The 17,847-nt window shown below is 52.5% G+C and overlaps 1 gene segment (V, D, J or C); it reads left to right on the top strand.

Annotated features, from left to right (window-relative positions):
* Positions 1-5,614: 5,614 nt before the first annotated feature.
* On the top strand, positions 5,615-7,607 carry LOC114618676. The segment is given in 5 exon segments: positions 5,615-5,645; positions 5,944-6,222; positions 6,404-6,724; positions 6,811-7,131; positions 7,216-7,607. Coding segments are annotated over 5 exon segments (1,317 nt in total).
* Positions 7,608-17,847: the final 10,240 nt, after the last annotated feature.

The raw sequence follows: 17,847 nt of genomic DNA, 5'->3' as shown, positions 1-17,847 counted from the left end.
GAACTGACCTTAATATTTGCATGTAATTAAAATGGTATAAAAGCAAAAGGGAAGAGGGGGATGGGATAGGGGGTTCTAGGGAGGGGAAATGGGTAAAGGGGATGCCATCTGAAATGTAAATAAATAAATTATCCATAAAAAAAAGTTGCCCTCATAGAAGCAGGGGGAGGGGATGCAAAAGGAGGAGGAGATTTGTAGAGGGGAAACTGGGAAAAGTAATAACATTTGAAATGTAAATAAATAAAATATCCAATAAAAAGAGGGAAAAAAAAGAAGTTGCAACTGCCTCCTCTCCTTCCAGACGACCATACACTGCCATCTAACATAGAACTCTGAGGACCCAGAACCAACAGCCCAGCCCAACCTGGGTGTCACAGAAGAATCAGGCCCAGGCAGGCTGGACACAAAGGCTCGTGGCCCTTATCCTCTGAAGGAGGTGGAGTCTTTCCCACAATTTGGGGCACACAAACAGTACAGTAGCACCTGACCCAGCTGGAGCAGACACTCCTCATTTCTCTGTTTTCCCTCAGAACAATAGCTCCTTCCAGGGAACTCTGAATTTACCCCTTGGCTCCCACCCATGTCTGTTATGCTGAAGGCCAAGCCTGTCACCTCAGACAGACAGCATATCTGAAAGAGACTAAGCCAGGCAAGACCCCGATTCCCTTGGAACTCACACCTCGTCTTCTCACAGTTCCTAACTCCATCTGAGCTTTCTGGGCCAGCCCCAGCCTGCCTGGCCCTGCCACTGTCTGCTAGCTCTCTGATATCTTCCAAATACAATTCAACACCCTTCTGTGGAAGTCACTTAGCAAAGCCTAAGTCTCTCAGTCCCTTGCACTGGGACCATCGACCCTGAGCGGACAAGGTCAAAGAGATGGAACTCTGATTTCTTTCCCCAAATCCGTGTGTGCCCCTCTGAAGACTCGGCACTCACAAGCTAAGTTAGTAGCTCCTACAGATTGCATGTATGTTTTCATGAAACTCCTAGGAGCCGTGGGTCTACGGAGACATCAGAGTGTAGAGGGAAACCCTGAACTCAGATGACCTTGCTCTACAAAGCTGCAGCTGAAACAGACATTGCTAGGATCCCAGTGAAGCTGCTGAGCCAACGCCCAGGTCTCACGCCATCTTTACCCTCGTCTCGCTCCTCAGTGCGGCCGTAGAACACAAGCCTGCAAGAGATGTTAACTGTTTCTACACTGCTCTGTGAAATCCAGTCACAACCCAGATGTGCTATGCCCTTCTGGATTCCTTACCAGGTAGGGGACCCCAAGCTGAAGGACAGTCACTTGTGAGTGAGTACCAGGGAAGGCCACTGTCTCTAGCATGCCAGCTCCAAAGCTGAGACAGGAACCAGGGTGCCTCTATTAGAGGCCCTGCACGTCATATCTGGCCCACAGGCTGTTCCTCTTTGTGTATCATTAGTAACTAACAAAGTGACTGCCACACTTCCCTGAAGGCTGCCAAAGGAACAGAAAAAGCAATGGCTAGGGTCCAGTCCCTCGTCTTTGGTACTCCAAAGAGGCAGGCATGGTGACTGCAGGCACATGCAAGGCTCTAACATGACAGCTGTGCAGAGGAGACCTGGAACCAGACAACGGGGAGGAAAGTGCCTTGACCCGAGCGTGCAGGTGTGTCTCCTAGAAAGAGGCCTTACCTGAGTCCCCACTGTCCCTTAGTCAACTTCCCAAGAACAGAATAAAAAGGGAACTTCCAAGGCTGCTAAGGTCGGGGGTTCCCACCCCACTTTTAGCTGAGGGCACTGAGGCAGAGCGGCGCCTAGGTGCTGCCATCTGGGCATGAATTAATGGTTACTAGAGATTCACAACGTCTGGGAGCCTGTACAGGGGGCAGGAGATGGCTGCGGATGAGAACAGCCTGGACAGACACAGCCACTTACCAGAGGACCTCAGGTATTATAGCCCACGGGACCCTGAGCCAAAGGGTTTGCCTAGGGAGAAGGGATTAAAAGGTCACAAGGTCCTGGATGGGGAAGGGGACACCTGGGCTGCCTTCTAACGTGGACAGAGCCTCTTGGTCATTGAATGTCCTTCGGCTATCCCTTCCCTGCATTCAGGCACACCGATATTAGAAACTGCTACCGCTATCCACAAAGACCGGGGACTGTGGAGACAGGGCTGAACCAAGATAAACTGAAGATGTCATGAGAAGCTAAAAAAAAAACCCAGGAGCGGTTGGATAGGAATCTGCCTGCAAACCATCAGGACAAGGATGCAATGACAAATGACAGCAAGGAATTGCCCTGTGACGAACTAACAACAAAGAGGACTGTCCACAGCTGGGCTGACCTGGGCCAAACTGGGCTAAGTTGGGTGGGCTGGAATGAGCTGAATTGGCCTGGACTGGTTTGGGCTGGACTGTCCTGGAGTAGGCTAAGCCAGCTTAAACTAGGGTAGTTTAGACCGAGCTGGATCAATCTGGGCTAGACTAGTCTGAACTGGGTTAAGCAAGGCTGGGCTGGGCTAGTATGAACTGGTCTGAGCTTAACTAAGCAGGGCTGGGCTGAGCTGGGCTGAGCTGGGCTGAGCTACACTAGCCGGGCTGAGCAAAGTTGTACTGGGCAGGGGTGGGCAGGGCCGAGCTGATTTGGGATGGGATGGGCTAGCTGGGCTGGGCTGATTTTGACTGGGCTGGGCTAGATTCACCAGGCCTAAGCAGGTCTAACTGGCTTTCCCTAGGTTTAGCTAGGCAAGACTAAGCTGGGCCGGGCTGGGCTAGGCTGGACAGGGCTGGACTGAACTAGATGGGGTATATTCAGCTGAAATGGGTTGGTCTGATCTGAACTGAACTGGACTGAGCCGGGCTAGCCTGAGCTAGATGGGGGTATACTCGGCTGAGACAGGCTGGTCTGGCTAGACTGAACTGGACTGGCCTTGACTGAGCTAGGCTGACTTGAGCTGGTCTGGTCTGGTCTGAACTGGGCAGAGCTGGTCTCAGCTGGACTACACTGAGTTAACCTGGGCTGGACCAGACTGGGCTGAACTAGGTTGCACTGGCTGGGTTAGACTTGGTTGAGCTGGACTTGGCTGAGCTGAGTCAAGAGGGTCTGGGTTGAATTTGAGTTGGGCTAAACTAAGCCAAACTACACTGAACTAGGCAAGGCTGGGCTGGAAAGGACTGGGTTAAGTTAGGAGGGACTTGGCTTGGCTGAGCTGGGCTGAACTAGGCAGAGCTGGGCCAAGCTGGGTCGAACTGGGTCAAACTGGGCCAAGCTGGGATAAGCTGGGCTGGACTGAACTGGACTGGGCTGGGCTGAACTAACCTGAGCTAGCCTGAGCTGGGCCAAGCTGGGCAGAGCTGGGCTGAGCTGGGCTGAGCTGGGCTGAGCTGGGCTGAGCTAGGCTGAGCTAGGCTGAACTGGACTAGACTGGGCTGGGCTGAGGTAACCTGAGCTAGGCCAAGCTGGGCTGAGCTGGGCTGAGCTGGGCTGGACTGGACTGGACTGGACTGGACTGGACTGGGCTGGGCTCGGCTAACCTGAGCTGGGCTGAGCTGGGCTGAGCTGAGCTGAGCTGGGCTAGACTGGACTGGACTGGACTGGGCTGGGCTGGGCTGGGCTAACCTGAGCTAACCTGAGCTGGGATGAGCTAATCTGAGCTAAGCTGAGCTGGGTTGAGCTAGGCTGAGCTGGGATGAGCTAACCTGAGCTGGGATGAGCAAACCTGAGCTAAGCTGAGCTGGGCTGAGCTGGGCTGAGATGGGCTGAGCTAACCTGAGCTGGGATGAGCTGGGATGAGCTAACCTGAGCTGGGCTCAGCTAACCTGGGCTGGGCTGGGCTGAGCTGAGCTGGGCTGGGCTGAACTGGGCTGAGCTAACCTGAGCTAGACTGAGCTGGGTTGAGCTGGGCTAAGCTGGGCTGAGCTAACCTGAGCTGGGCTGAGCTAACTTGAGCTGGGCTGAGCTAACCTGAGCTAGGCTGAGCTGGGCTGAGCTAGGCTGAGCTGGGCTGAGCTAACCTGAGCTGGGCTGAGCTGGGCTGAGCTAACTTGAGCTGACCTGAACTAGGCTGAGCTGGGCCGAGCTGGGCTGGACTGGGCTGAGCTGGGCTTGGATGAGCTCAGTTGGACTAGGCTAGGCTATCTTGAGTGAACTGGGCTAAGCAGGACTAATCTGGCTTGATCTGAGCTAGGCTGAGCTGAGCTGAGTTTAGCTTGGCTGAGCTGGGCTAGACTGGGCTGGACTGGACTGTATAGAGTTACACTGAGCTGAGTTGGTCCTGTCTGAGCTGGGTTGGGCTGGTCTGAGATGAACTGGATTGCACTAGACTGAGCTTATCTGGACCTGTCTGAGCTAGGCTGCATTGGGCCAAACTGGATCACTCCAGACGGAGCTTAGCTCCCTGGGCCAAGCTAGATTAGGTGGACTGATCTGGGCTGAACTAGGCTAGGCTAGGCTGAGGTAGGCTGGGATGTGCTGGATTGAACTAAACTGAGCTCAGCTGGGGAAGGTTGAGCTACCCTGAGCTGAGTTAGACTGAGCTAGGCTGAACTGGGCTGGCCTGAGATGGACTAGATTGAGCTGGGATGAGCTAGAATCACTGTTCTAGTCTGATCTGGGCTAAGGTTGAGCTCTACTAAGCTAAGAAGAGTTGAGCTGAGGTGAACTAGGCTGAGTTGGACACTTCTAGACCATTCTAGGCTGTTCTGGGTTGACCTGAACTGGGTGGAGTTGAGCTGAGTTGGGGTAACCTGTGCTAAGCTCTGCCAGGCTGGGAGAGTTTATTGATTGAGCTGGGACAGTCTGTGGTGGACTGGCCTGGGCTACACTAAACTAGGCTGAGCTAGGATTGGCCTGGCTAGGAAGAGTTGAACTAGGCTAAGCTAAGTTGTTCTGGACTAGGCCAAACTAGCGGAGGTCTTTTGGTCTAGCTGAACTTTCTGGTGCTGAACTGAATAATGTTTAAGATAGATCGCTCGAAATTATTTGTGGGTGTTCTGTCCTCCAAAAAGGTTGTCCTGTTGTAGGACACAACAACAGCTACCAGCTAGACTGGGTAGGTAGAGCCAATCAGGCTTAGCAGAGATAGCCTATGCCTTCTGGGGGCCTGGCACAGAGCTGAACTGGGCCCCAGGCTCAGGAGAATGTCATGGGCGTGTGTGCACCCTAAAGCAATTCAGGCAGCCAACAAGGTGACTTCTGAAGTGGTTGTGTTCTCTAACTCTGTGCTGTCTGGGATCCACGGAGGTCATCTGGGAAGCAAAACGCTACGCAGATTAGGCTACGGTAAAGCAGAGAGCCTCACGTGTCTGAGAGGTTGAGGCCAACAGCCCTAGGAAACAAGAGTCTCACAGTTCTGTCCTCAGTGTGTCTCAGAACAGACTTAATGTGACTTACCAATGAACTGGTGGTCCTGGGAAAGCTCTCAATCCCCAGGCCCCAAGAGTCGGGACAGAAGAGACAATGGCAATTCATTGGATCTCTGGGTCCCCAAACCCTGTGAGGTACCTGTGTCCTGGACTTAAAAGACAGCCTAGTCCCTCTGCCAACATCACACAGCCTACCTTAAAGCTCCTCTATTCATCCTGAGGCCCTAATGACTCCCAGTCTGCCACCCAGCCCATCTGCTTCATTTATGGACATACCCTAGTGATGTCGCAAAATTTCCCAATCAAGAAAGAGGGCAAGTTTGGCTCTTCCTCCAAAGCTCATGCCCAGCTCTCCTGGAAGCCCCTGTGCAAAGCCAGCTAGGGACAGTGAATAAGCAAAGCGTGTCAGGGTGTAAGGAATCAGGGGGATCCCTGGGTCTGTGTTTGGGTTTAGAGAATGAAGACCAGACCCAGAAAGAGTCTGACCATCTGTCTCCTAGATTTGGAATAGGGTCCCCAGAGCCCTGCTCCTGTCACAGCTGTCCTAATCAGTCCCCCAAGCTGCAGGCATTCAGTAATCTAAACAAGTCTAACCTGGGTCCTGTCTCACAGCCTCTGTCAAGCAGCCTTCACTCTACGCCTTGAAGCCCTGTAAAGAAGACACTGCTTTCATGACAATGGGTTGCCTGGTAAAGGACTACTTCCCTGATCCAGTGACTGTGACCTGGTATTCAGACTCCCTGAACATGAGTACCACGAACTTCCCTGCCCTCGGTTCTGAACTCAAAGTCACCACCAGCCAAGTGACCAGCTGGGACAAGTCAGCCAAGAACTTCACTTGCCATGTGACACATGCCCCATCCTCATTCAACGGGAGTATGCCTATCTCAGGTAAGTAGGGCTGGGCTGGCTACATTTACCACAGTGAAAGAACATGATCAGAGCAGGAAGGACCTCTCATACATACCTATGACAGAAGGGTAAAGGACCCAACATACTCAGGAGACTGAGCTGAGGCCTGAGGGAACACAAGGCTGGGGAGATACTCACAAACTCACTGCCTCTGCCCTAGTTCGACGTGTCAACATCACCAAGCCTACCTTGAAGCTACTCCATTCATCCTGCGACCTCAATGCATTCCACGCCACCATCCATCTGTACTGCTTCATCTATGACCACATCCCAAATGATGTCACTGTCACCTGGCTGATGAACAATCAGAAGATACCCGACACAAACGCACAAAATTTCCTCATCAAGGAGGAAGGCAAACTAGCCTCTACCTACAGTAAACTCAACATCACCCAACAACAATGGATGTCTGAAAGAACCTTCACCTGCAAGGTCACCTCCCAAGGCGAGAACTATTGGGCCCACACTCAGAGATGCCCAGGTAGGCCTACATCCACCTAATGCCCAGACCTCAGAGTTCTGAGGGAAAGACAGGGTCTCTCACATAGCCCTTCCTCTCTCTCACAGACGATGAGCAACGGGGTGTGACTACCTACCTGATCCCACCCAGCCCCCTGGACCTGTATAAAAAGGGGACCCCCAAGCTTACCTGTCTAGTGGTAGACCTGGAAAGTGAGGAGAACGTCACTGTGACGTGGACCCAAGAGCACAAGAAGTCTGCAGGCTCAGCAATCCAGAAGTGCATCAAGCACCGGAATGCCACAACCAGTATCACCTCCATCCTGTCAGTGGATGCCAAGGACTGGATTGAAGGTGAAGGCTATCGGTGTACAGTGTCCCACCCTCAGTTTCCCAGGTCCATTGTGCGTTCCATCACCAAGGCCCCAGGTGAGCACAGGAGATGGAGGGTGGGCCAGCCCTTCTTCATGTTCAGAGAACACGGTTAACTGGTTAACTCATGTCTGCCCACAGGCAAACGCTTAGCCCCTGAGGTATATCTGTTCCCACCACCAGAGGAGGAGAAGAAGGACAAACGCACACTCACCTGCTTGATCCAGAACTTCTTCCCTGAGGATATCTCTGTGCAGTGGCTGCAGGATGGCGAGCTGATCCCAACCAGCCAGCACAGTACCACAACACCTCGGAAATCCAATGGCTCCAATCGGGGCTTCTTCATCTTCAGCCGCCTAGAGGTCACCAAGGCGCACTGGACACAGATTAAACAGTTCACCTGCCGAGTGACCCACGAGGCACTTTGGGAACCCAGGAATCTGGAGAGAACAATATCCAAGAGCCTTGGTAACGCCTCCCCCCGTCCCTCCCAGGCCTCTGTGTAGCTGTGGTGGAGAAGGTGGATGGCAGACATCCACTCACTGTTGTAACACCAGGAAGCCACCCCCAATAAACACTCAGTGCCTGATTAGAGCCCTGGGTGCCCTTCTTGGGGGGAGGGTAGGTTGTGGGCAGAAGCATCTTGGCATGGAAGAAGGGACACCCCAAGAGAGAGATAGGAGTGAAGTACAGCTCACCCATCTGTCTGTGTTGGGTATTTGACAAATGAGACGTCACAGGGCTTCAGCATAGGTGCCCCTGGTCCTTCCTGCCCTTCGCTGTATATCATGCACCTGAAAGGGGTCCAAAGAGTCAGAGAGGTGGTCTCTAGAGATGTAACTAAAACAAGTCAGCCTGGGAGATCTCAGTACCCAGTCCTCAATCTTGCAAGCTCCTCCTCCCAGGTATTCCTGGATACTAGAACTCCTTCAGGTAGGGGAACAGCCAAAGTCAACATCTAGGAAGGCAAGACTCGGCACGGTCTTGCTCCTTCTCTCTGTACTCAGCAGCCACTGAGGCTGAACCCACAGCCATGACCACCTGCCCTGCCATATCATCATACCGGGCCCGGATCAGAATCTGGTGCTCCCCATCTTACTGTCCAGCCTCACTCCAACTCAAATTCATCCCAAGGACCAGAATAGGCTGCCAGCTTCACATGGTCACGTTCCCCCGTCTATGCCATGTTCACATGCACGCTCGTGCTCACGCACACACAGAGTCACAAACACTCAGGTTACCAAGCCTTAAGGCGACTCCACCAACAGCACACACTTGCAGCCACCTGACACAGCAGCACACCTCACCCATGCTCATGTGGCCTGCGCAGGGCTTCCCGCTACCCTCTGCTAGCTCAGGCTAGTTCCAGTCCTTTACTTTTTACACTTGAGTCCAAAATAGAAACCGAAGACTTACACCTTGATCGGGAAACCAGTGTCTTCCCCCTGTGACCTCAACCTCCCAGATCACACTTCCTTACCTTCTAAAACCCTAAGAGAGTCATATACACCCACATGAACATGTACACACACACACACACACACACACACACACACACACACACCTCAGGTAGGCTTCATCATGCGCTCTGGTTTAGCAATAGCCCAAAGCAAGCTATACATCCATCCCAGGCCCAACAGGATGAAGAGGTCAGAACCAAGTTACACCCATCCTATGCCCAACAACCAGCACATGTGGCTCACGCGCCTGAGACCTGTGGCTCCCATCATACACACACACACACACACGTGCACATGAAGGAGCCCACAGACACCTACCATATCAGCCTTTGAGTCTGAGATACCTCTGAGGATCACCAATGGCAGAGTCGACCAGCACCTTGGCCTCCAGACCAATCCTTCCACTTTGGCCCACGCCAGGCCATGAGAAACTGAGGAGATCAGAGGCCTGAGCTGAAGGAAAGCAGAGACAGGAAGATGAGCTGTATGGAGAGAGAAGTAAACCAGACAACAGAGAGACTAAGGCAGGAGTAGAGCCCTTACAAGGCCCCGAGTCTGCTTTAGAGTCCATGTGCCCTGACCTGCACCTCAGATGCCACAGCCAAGATTCCTGGAGCCAGAGCATGCATGCAGGCCCTAGAAATGGACCAATGGGCTCAGAGCCCTTCCTGAAGGGCCCTGAGCACTCTCTGAACACAAGGCAATTCTATAGGCTATGTAGAGGCATCCTGTTGCCAGAAGACGCTAAGACAGTGAGATACACACACACACACAACACACACAACACATACACACAACACACACACAACACATACACACACAACACAGGTAGACTTCATGCTCTCTACTTTAACAATAGCCCTGTTGATGGTGGGGAATACCAGGTCACTGTGAGCACTGGAATAGAAAGAGGGAATGAACAACTTGGGGGGGGGAGAACATCTGCCTCCGGGGCTGGACAGAGACTTGGGGTGGTCCCAGAACAGGTAGTATGGGAACCTCTCCACTCCAGCTTCATCAGGACTGCCTGAGACCAGTGTGGGATCTACCCCTCCCCCATTGTCACCTGGAGTCTGGGGAAGCTAACTGGCTGGTCCCCCCCCACCCCAGAGCTAGACCTCCAGGACCTATGTATCGAAGCAGTGGAGGGCGAGGAACTGGAAGAGCTGTGGACCAGCACTTATATCTTCATCGCCCTGTTCCTGAGCAGTGTGAGCTACGGAGCCATTGTCACCATCCTCAAGGTGGGATCCTGCACCCCAGCGGGTGGGTCGGGGAGGGCCAGGCCAAGCCACAGAGCCATCCTCACATACGCCTTTCCCCCAGGTGAAGTGGGTCTTCTCCACACCGGTGCAGGATACACCTCAGACCTTCCAAGACTATGCCAACATCCTCCAGACCAGGGCATAGGCGCGCTGCCACCACCCATGCAGGCCTGCAGCCATGTGTGTCTGAGCCTCCTGAGGTGCCTATTTGCCCTGAGTGTTAGGAGGGAGTGGAGATGCCCCTCAAAGCCACCAGAGTTGATGAGATATCAGCACCCAGAAAGTTGCAGCTCAAGGCACCAATGTGGACTGTCTTACACGAATACTTTGAGACAAGACAGAGGAACATCTGTCCTTCATCAATTTGATCTACCAGATGCTGGTCACCTGGGCTCACCCCAGGTCTATGGGCATCAGGGTCACTCCATTTTGACTAAATAACCACAAAAACACAAGAACCCAGAGCCTAGAGTTCCCACTAGGCCTCATCTAGAGCACAGAGTCAAACTGCGACACTCAGAATCAACCCTAGGGCCACAGGCTGGCTCCTCGGAAGGAATTCTGCCCCACCCCCTCCAGACAGAACCCAGCCTTTCCCTACAGCCCTTTATCTCTGAAGAATAAAGAGACAGATGAGCCTTCAGGGATGGGGCTGCAAAACTGAAAGGAGTACTCAGACCTCTGCAGGAAAAGGAGTCTCCCACAGGGCAGCGGCAGACTCCAGCCCCATCAACACCAGCCCCAGCCTGGCAATCCAACTTTATCTCTGTGCTCCTTAGTAAAGCTCTTTTCCATAACTCCTGAGAGTACTCTGAGAAGGTATTTAAGGCCACCATTGTGATGACAGGTCCCAAGAACATGGACAAGGACCAGATGGTGAAAAGCATGGGGGGTGGGGGGATCAAGCAGCTACCTCTGTGTGATTCTCCTCAAAGCTCAGAGTTCTGGCCCAGTCTCCACCTGGCCCGTCATTCCTGCTGACTTCCTCCCAGACTCACCTCCCACTTCTTAGGCTGATGTGAAGGGCAAAGCCAGGGGAGCTAATGGTGGAATCAGGGCTGGGCCCCTGGTTCCCCTGGTGGGAACCTGGCTGCAGGTCACTATTCGTGACCATGACTTGTCCACTCACTAAGTGCTGACTGACAGGCCAGTCCCCTGACTCCAGCTAGGATAGCTGAGGGACTAGGTGATGGCACACAAGTATTCAAGAGCCATCCGAAGCTGGTGGTGGCCATCCTTGGGACATGAACTCACATGACAAAAGACAGGCTTCTCTCATATGTAACGATTGCTCGGGAACTAAGAAGAAGAAAGACCTCTTTACAGGATGGGAAAACCCAGTAGTCAGTGGGCTTTCCTGCAGAAAATTCTTCAACGGTGAGAAAACTTCTAGTAAGGAGGATGCTAAGGTGGGTGTGGCCCTACTGGGCCCTGGGTAAAGAAAGGCATGAGAACCACTTAAACCATTTTAAGGGTAAGGTGATCAAACACCCTCGTCATCACAAGTGGTGACAGTCTCACAAGGAGATCCACACTGGAGTGTCAAGCTCAGTACCATGGGACTTTGGAGGAAACTAAGATAGAGATAAGCTGGCCAGGACCAGTCAATAGCCCCCAGGCGTGTGAGTCATCTGCTGTGGAGTCCAGCTTCTACAAGACTCAGAGAAGGTTCCAGATGGCAAAGGCACAGAGAGCCACCCCTACTAGGTGCAGAAGACCCAGGACTGGGAGGATGATTGTTCTGATGGGAGGACCCTACTCAGGATGTGTCCCAAACCCCATCCCTTGCCAGCTCACTAACATATGCATTCATCCCTCACAAACACCATTACTAACAATCAAATGTATGTCAGACACACAGTCACATAGTTTGTGCAGACCCACTCATGTGGCAGACATGCATGCGTGTGAGTACACACACACACACACACACGATACTCTAAAACACAGATCTGCTCAGTCTCCTACTCAGACACACACTATCTCAAGAAGCCCAGGCTTTGACTGCATAGGGGTTGATGTCAAAAGTATCCCCTCTCCAGGAAAAAGACATCGGGATGGGTATGGACCTCATGCCTCACTGGACAACAACAGGGGAACCGGAGCCATTACAAGGTTCCCTTCAATTACTGGAGATCAGTCCTCTATCCCTGCCTCCACAAGATTAGAATCGCCACAGCCCTTCTATACTTAGAGAAGGGAGGAGATGTCAGGGGCAGCCCTGATTGCACACTGAAGGCCTAAAATCAGCCATAGCTGATACATAGCATAGCCTGTTATACATGCATGCTAACACAAAGTCTTGGGTCTCTGTGGAAAAACATTGAAACAGATGGCTATAAGCTATTGCAAAGAGGCAGCTTTTGTAGAAATTTACCAGCCTGAGTAGTCATAGACCTTGTAAATAGGTAGCCTTGGCAGATAACACCAATTTAGATAAGGACAAGTGAATCATAGTCAGAGTCATAGTGACCTGTCCCCTGAACCTTCACCCAGCCGATACCCTGTTCTGAAAGATATCTGTATTCCCCCTGAACACCCACGCTCCAGTGTCATCCCCTTCCCCACGTACTGCCTTTTTGTGTTTATAACCCCTGTGTTAATAAGTAAAAATTACGATTTGAAAAAATTAATTAGGCTGGGCAGTGGTGGCGCACGCCTTTAATCCCAGCACTTGGGAGGCAGAGGCAGGCGGATTTCTGAGTTCGAGGCCAGCCTGATCTACAGAGTGAGTTCAGGACAGCCAGGGCTATACAGAGAAACCCTGTCTCGAAAAAAAAAACCCAAAACAAAACGATTAGTTAATTAATTAATTTTTTTAAAAAGAAAGAAAAAAAAGCCCAGGCTTGACCCACCCTGTCCTCCTGCCAGATTCTCCTAAGGCATATCCCCTGCCAAGCTGAGGCCTAGGTACCACCCCTCTTCTTCAACCAGCTCCTAGACCAACATCCCTGAAGGCACAGCTCAGCGTCTTCTTCTAATGACTATCCCTCCAAGGCATGACACCCCATAGACACTGGACACAGGCAGCAAGGGCTCAGCTCAAAGAGCACAGTGTGTCAGGAACTCCCACATAGAAGTAAACCCCATCTAGAAGGGAGGAGAGTCCACAGAGAGCTGTACTCACCCTAGACCACCAGGACAGTGACCCTGGCTTCTACACACCATGAATGACCCCTTAAGACCACCTTCTTCTTTGCATGTACCTTATCAGTCCACCATGGCGGTCTATATGGGCATCCCCAAAAGACACAATCACATTTTGGGAATGGTTCTTCACACATGTGACCAAGGTAACTATCTCAAGGTGAGGTCAAGGACTAGCTAGTAGACTTTAACCTGGTGACAAGAGTCAAAAGAGACAGAAGCAGGGTCTGCATTCCCCAAAATCAAAGTGTCAAAACTGAAAGATGGCACCAAACAGAAGCACCGTGCCCAACACTGACCAAGACCAATGGGAAGCTTAAGGAATTGCCTAACAAGAGCGGGGACAAGCACTTGGGATAAAACCACAACCAAAATAAAAAAATAAAATATTACCCTCAACAGGCATGCTCTGCAGTGCACGCATCTTCACACTACATAACGCCAGTGAACACTGAAACCCGGCTCAGCTTTGAACTGGATGCATGGCAAAGGCAGTGTTCCTAGCGTACACACAAAATTTGCCAGGCAGTGGTGGCACACGCCTTTAATCCCAGCACTTGGGAGGCAGAGGCAGGCGGATTTCTGAGTTCGAGGCCAGCCTGGTCTACAGAGTGAGTTCCAGGACAGCCAGGGCTACACAGAGAAACCCTGTCTCGAAAAAACAAAAAAAACGAAAACACCCCACAACCTACACCCAGCCATTGGATCCATACATAGAAAACGTATCTATGGGACATCAGCTCAACTGCTGGCCCCACCTCATAGCTGTGAACAGACAACTGCAGCCTGAACCACCTGTCCAAGTGCGCACCTTGTACACACTTGATAACACACTGTAGCCGACGACACCATGTCGGCATGATGTCCTGTGAGGGTGTCTTCTGAATTGGTCTGGCAAACCCTAAGACCAAAAGGAAGTGCTTGGTTCATGAGAGCACCCTCCTGGCAGGACACATGATGTTAAATGAGCCTCTGTAGCCTGGCAAGCAGCCTTTACCAAACTGACTATACCAGCGCCCTGCATCAGGCTTCCAGCTTTGAACCTCTACTGACTAAGCCACTGGCAGCCACTCGGCCTGTGGTATTCTGTAACAGCAACAGAAATGACTAAGACAGGTAGCCACAATGTCCCCCATTGCTGACGGCTCCAGAGCACACTTGGCCTGATGACAGAGCCTCCAGAGCCATCATGAGACAGGCAGACTCTGGAGGACAGGACCAAGTTTTTTCCCCTCTCTACCTCCCAAACACCTTTGACTGGCTTCACACCTAAGGGGACAAGGGGACTTCAGTTTATTCCACACTTTCCAAGACTGATGCAGCAGCCCTTTTCTCTGTGAAGTGTCTATCCAAGAACCCAGAAAAGCTATCCTCCCCAAATCAACACTTAGCACCACTAACACACCCGATCATACCCACTGATTTACCACCTTCCCCTCCAGACAGGGCCATTCCTAGGCAAAGACCCTGTGTGAGGGTCCAGAGTCCTGTTATCATATAAATGAGGCACAGTGACAGAGGTAGCCTACAGAGAGGGACATTGTGAGGAGGACAGTAGAATGTGTAAAGGATCAAGTTAAGGGTGGAACCCTGTCCTCACAACCTTTGAGAGGCCCGCTAGGGCAAAACCCTGTCCTGGAAAATCTGTAATAGGAAACTGACTCAGGGCAGGTGAGATCTGAGTGAGGATAGCACCTAACTGTGACCTGTGGGCCTCCATGTTGGCCCCCAGGCTGGGGCACCTACTTTCTCATGGAACTAGCCATGGAGGTGGTCACAGCTCATGATGAACCATTCCAGACACTCCCAGCCCCCTATGTCAACCCTGTGACCTCAAAGCTCTTCTTTGAGGCCTCCTTGGCTTAGGGGCCCCACTGGAATAGCCCTGTTGCTCTGGCTCTTTGACAACAAGTTCTTGGGTCTCCCTTCTACCCCTAGTTGTCCTCTCTCCCTCTCCATCACTGTCTCAGGTCTCTGAGCAACTATTTCATTCCCTTTCCTGCATCTCAGGCCCCAACCTACCCCTGTGGCCATGCATACGGAGTCCTGGCCCCTTCAAGGCCCGTGTGGTCAGACACACCTGTCTCCACCACAGCCAGACCACAGCCCAGACATGACGTGGAGGCAAGAGGCCACAGTGTGGAGGTGGGACAGGAAGTGGGTGAGGGACCCCATCTAGGGGACAGACACACAGTCATGCAGCCCCCTCACCACTCAGTCTGACCCATCCACAGGCAACCACACACAGAGAAAAACAGCTTCCAGCCAAGGCTTCGCCCAGTCCTAAGCTCTCTACCGTAGGGCAGACGGCCTTTAGCCATGAGGATAGACCTACGGTGTGGGACCACCTGGCCATGGGAGGCCTGGCTGTTTCCCTATGAAGGACACTCAACAACCTTGAGCAGGTGGGTCCCGGTACCATCTGGACTCCTCTGCTCATGGGTGCACTGAGGAGGAATCTCAACCAGGCCAGGCCTAAGAACATAAGATAGAGAAGCATGTGCAAGCAAGAAGGAGGTGATTCAGAGGGCAAGAGCCAGAGGGACACAGGACACGAACACAGGTACAAGGCGGTGTCTCAGTCTGAGCTGCAGAGAAGAGAAGACAGCGGATGAAACCCAGCTTCCTGGAAAGCAGCAACAGGAGACTCCCAGGCTAGACAGAGGCAAGGATTAGGAGACAACCAAGGATGGGGGTGACTCAGGCTGCCTTGGCTGAGCTGAACTAAGCTTCACTGAGCTGAAGGAGACTGAGCTGGGCTGAGCTGGGACAAGGTAGGCCAAGTTGGGCGGACTGAGCTAGTCTAGAATGGGCTGGGCTAGTCTGAACTGGACTGGGCTGAGCTGAGCTGAGCTAGACTGAGCTGGGCTAGGCTGAGCTGGACTGGGTTGAGCAGGACTGGGCTGAGCTGAGCTGAGCTATACTGAGCTGGACTGGGTTGAGCTGAGCTAGACTAGTTTGAACTGGGCAGGGTTAAGCTGAGCTGAGCTGAGCTAGACTGAGCTGGGCTAGTCTGGACTGGACTGGGCTGAGCTGAGATTGACTGAGTTTGGCTAGTCTGAACTGGACTGGACTGGGCTGAGCTAAGCTGAGCTAAGCTATACTGAGCTAGACTAGTCTGAACTGGGCAGGGCTAAGCTGAGCTGAGCTAGGCTGAGCTGGGCTAGTCTGAACTGGACTGGACTGAGCTGAGCTGAGCTGAGCTGAGCTGAGCTGGGCTAGTCTGAACTGGACTGGGCTGGGTTGAGCTGAGCTGAGCTAGACTGAGCTAGACTGAGCTAGGCTGAGCTGAGCTAGTCTGAATTGGACTGGACTGAGCTGAGCTGAGCTGGGCTGAGCTGGGCTGGGCTAGTCTGAGCTGGACTGGACTGAGCTGAACTAGGCTGAGCCAGGATAAACTGGCCTGAGATAGGATAAGGTAGCCTGACTTGGGTGACTGAGCTAGCCTAGGGTGGGTTGAGCTGAGCTAGACTGGTCTGAACTGGACTGAACTGAGCTGGCCTGCAGTAGAATGAGGTGGACTGGGTTAAACTGGGCTGAGCCGGGATAAGCTGGGATGGACTAGAATGCTCTGAATTGGCCTGATCTAAACTGGCCTGGGATGGGAATGCTAAGCTAGGCTGGGTTAAGTTTAGTTGAGCAACAGTAAACTAGATTGGGCAGGGCTGAGCTTGACTGGCATGAGTTGAACCGGAGTGAGCTGGGCTGGAATGGGCTGAGCTGAGCTGGGCTGGGTTAGCCTAGGGTGGTATGAGCTATGTGGTCCTGGCCTAAGTAGACTGGGCTAGGTTGAGCAAGTCTAAGATGGAGTCTGGGCTGAGATGGAATAAGATAGACTTAGTTTGGCTGACTGAACTGGTCTAGAATGAGGTGCACTGAGCTTGGGGTGGCCTCAACTGGGTTTGGTTTATCTAGCCTGGGCTTGGCTAGGCTGAGTTGAGTTGAGCTAGGTTAGACTGGGCTGGCTGAGCTAGCCTAAGCTGGGCTGAGTTAACTGACCTAGGCTGGGATGGGCTTGCTGGGCTGGAGCAGGATTAACTAAAATAAACAGAGGTGGATTAGGCTGAGTTAGGATATCCTGAGCTATATTAAGGGGATGGGATGAGATGGGCTATCCAAGACTAAGCCGGGCTAGAATTGGCTAGGGTGAGTTAAACTGGCTGGGCTGGAATGTGCTGGGCTGGGCTTAGCTGGGATAAACTAGAGTGAACTGGGCAAAATAGTCTAGGGTGGTCTGTACTGGGCTGAGCTAACTGAGCCAGACTGGTCTGAGGCAGGCTAATTTGGGATGGAGTGGACTGAGCTGGAATAGGCTAAATTAAGCTGGGATGAGCTAGGCTAGACTTACTGAGCTAGGCTGGAGTAGGCTAGCCTGAGCTAGGCTGCCTGAGCTAAGCTAGGCTGAGATGAACCGTAATAGATGGGAAGACCTGAGCTAAGCTGGGATGGTCTGGGCTAGACTAGAATGGACTGGGCTGAGCTGGGCTAGACTAGATTGGACTGGGCTCAGCTGGGCTCAGCTGGGCTCAGCTGGGCTAGACTAGAATGGACTGGAATGGTCTGGGCTCAGCTGGGCTGGGTTGTGTTCAATGGGGGTAAACTAGACTAGGCTACCCAAAGTAAGCTGGGCTTGGCTAGACCAGGCTGGGCTGTGTTGGGTGGGTTGCACTGAGCTGGGATAAACTAGACTGGACTGGCTAAACTAGGCTGGAATGAGCTGGGCTGGGCTGGTATGAAGTGGTTTAGGCTGGGCTGAGCTATGCTGAACGGAGCTGGGCTGAGCTAGACTGAAATGAGCTAAGCAGAGCTGGACAAAGCTAGGCTGCGCTGAACTGCATGGCTAGGCTATACCGGAGTGAGCTGGGCTGGGCTGTGCTAAGCCAGTTTGGGCTAGGATAAAC

Source organism: Grammomys surdaster, unplaced genomic scaffold (genome assembly GCF_004785775.1).
Source record: "Grammomys surdaster isolate TR1022 unplaced genomic scaffold, NIH_TR_1.0 144, whole genome shotgun sequence".
Lineage (NCBI taxonomy): Eukaryota > Metazoa > Chordata > Mammalia > Rodentia > Muridae > Grammomys > Grammomys surdaster.
This window is presented reverse-complemented; position numbering and strand designations above follow the sequence as displayed.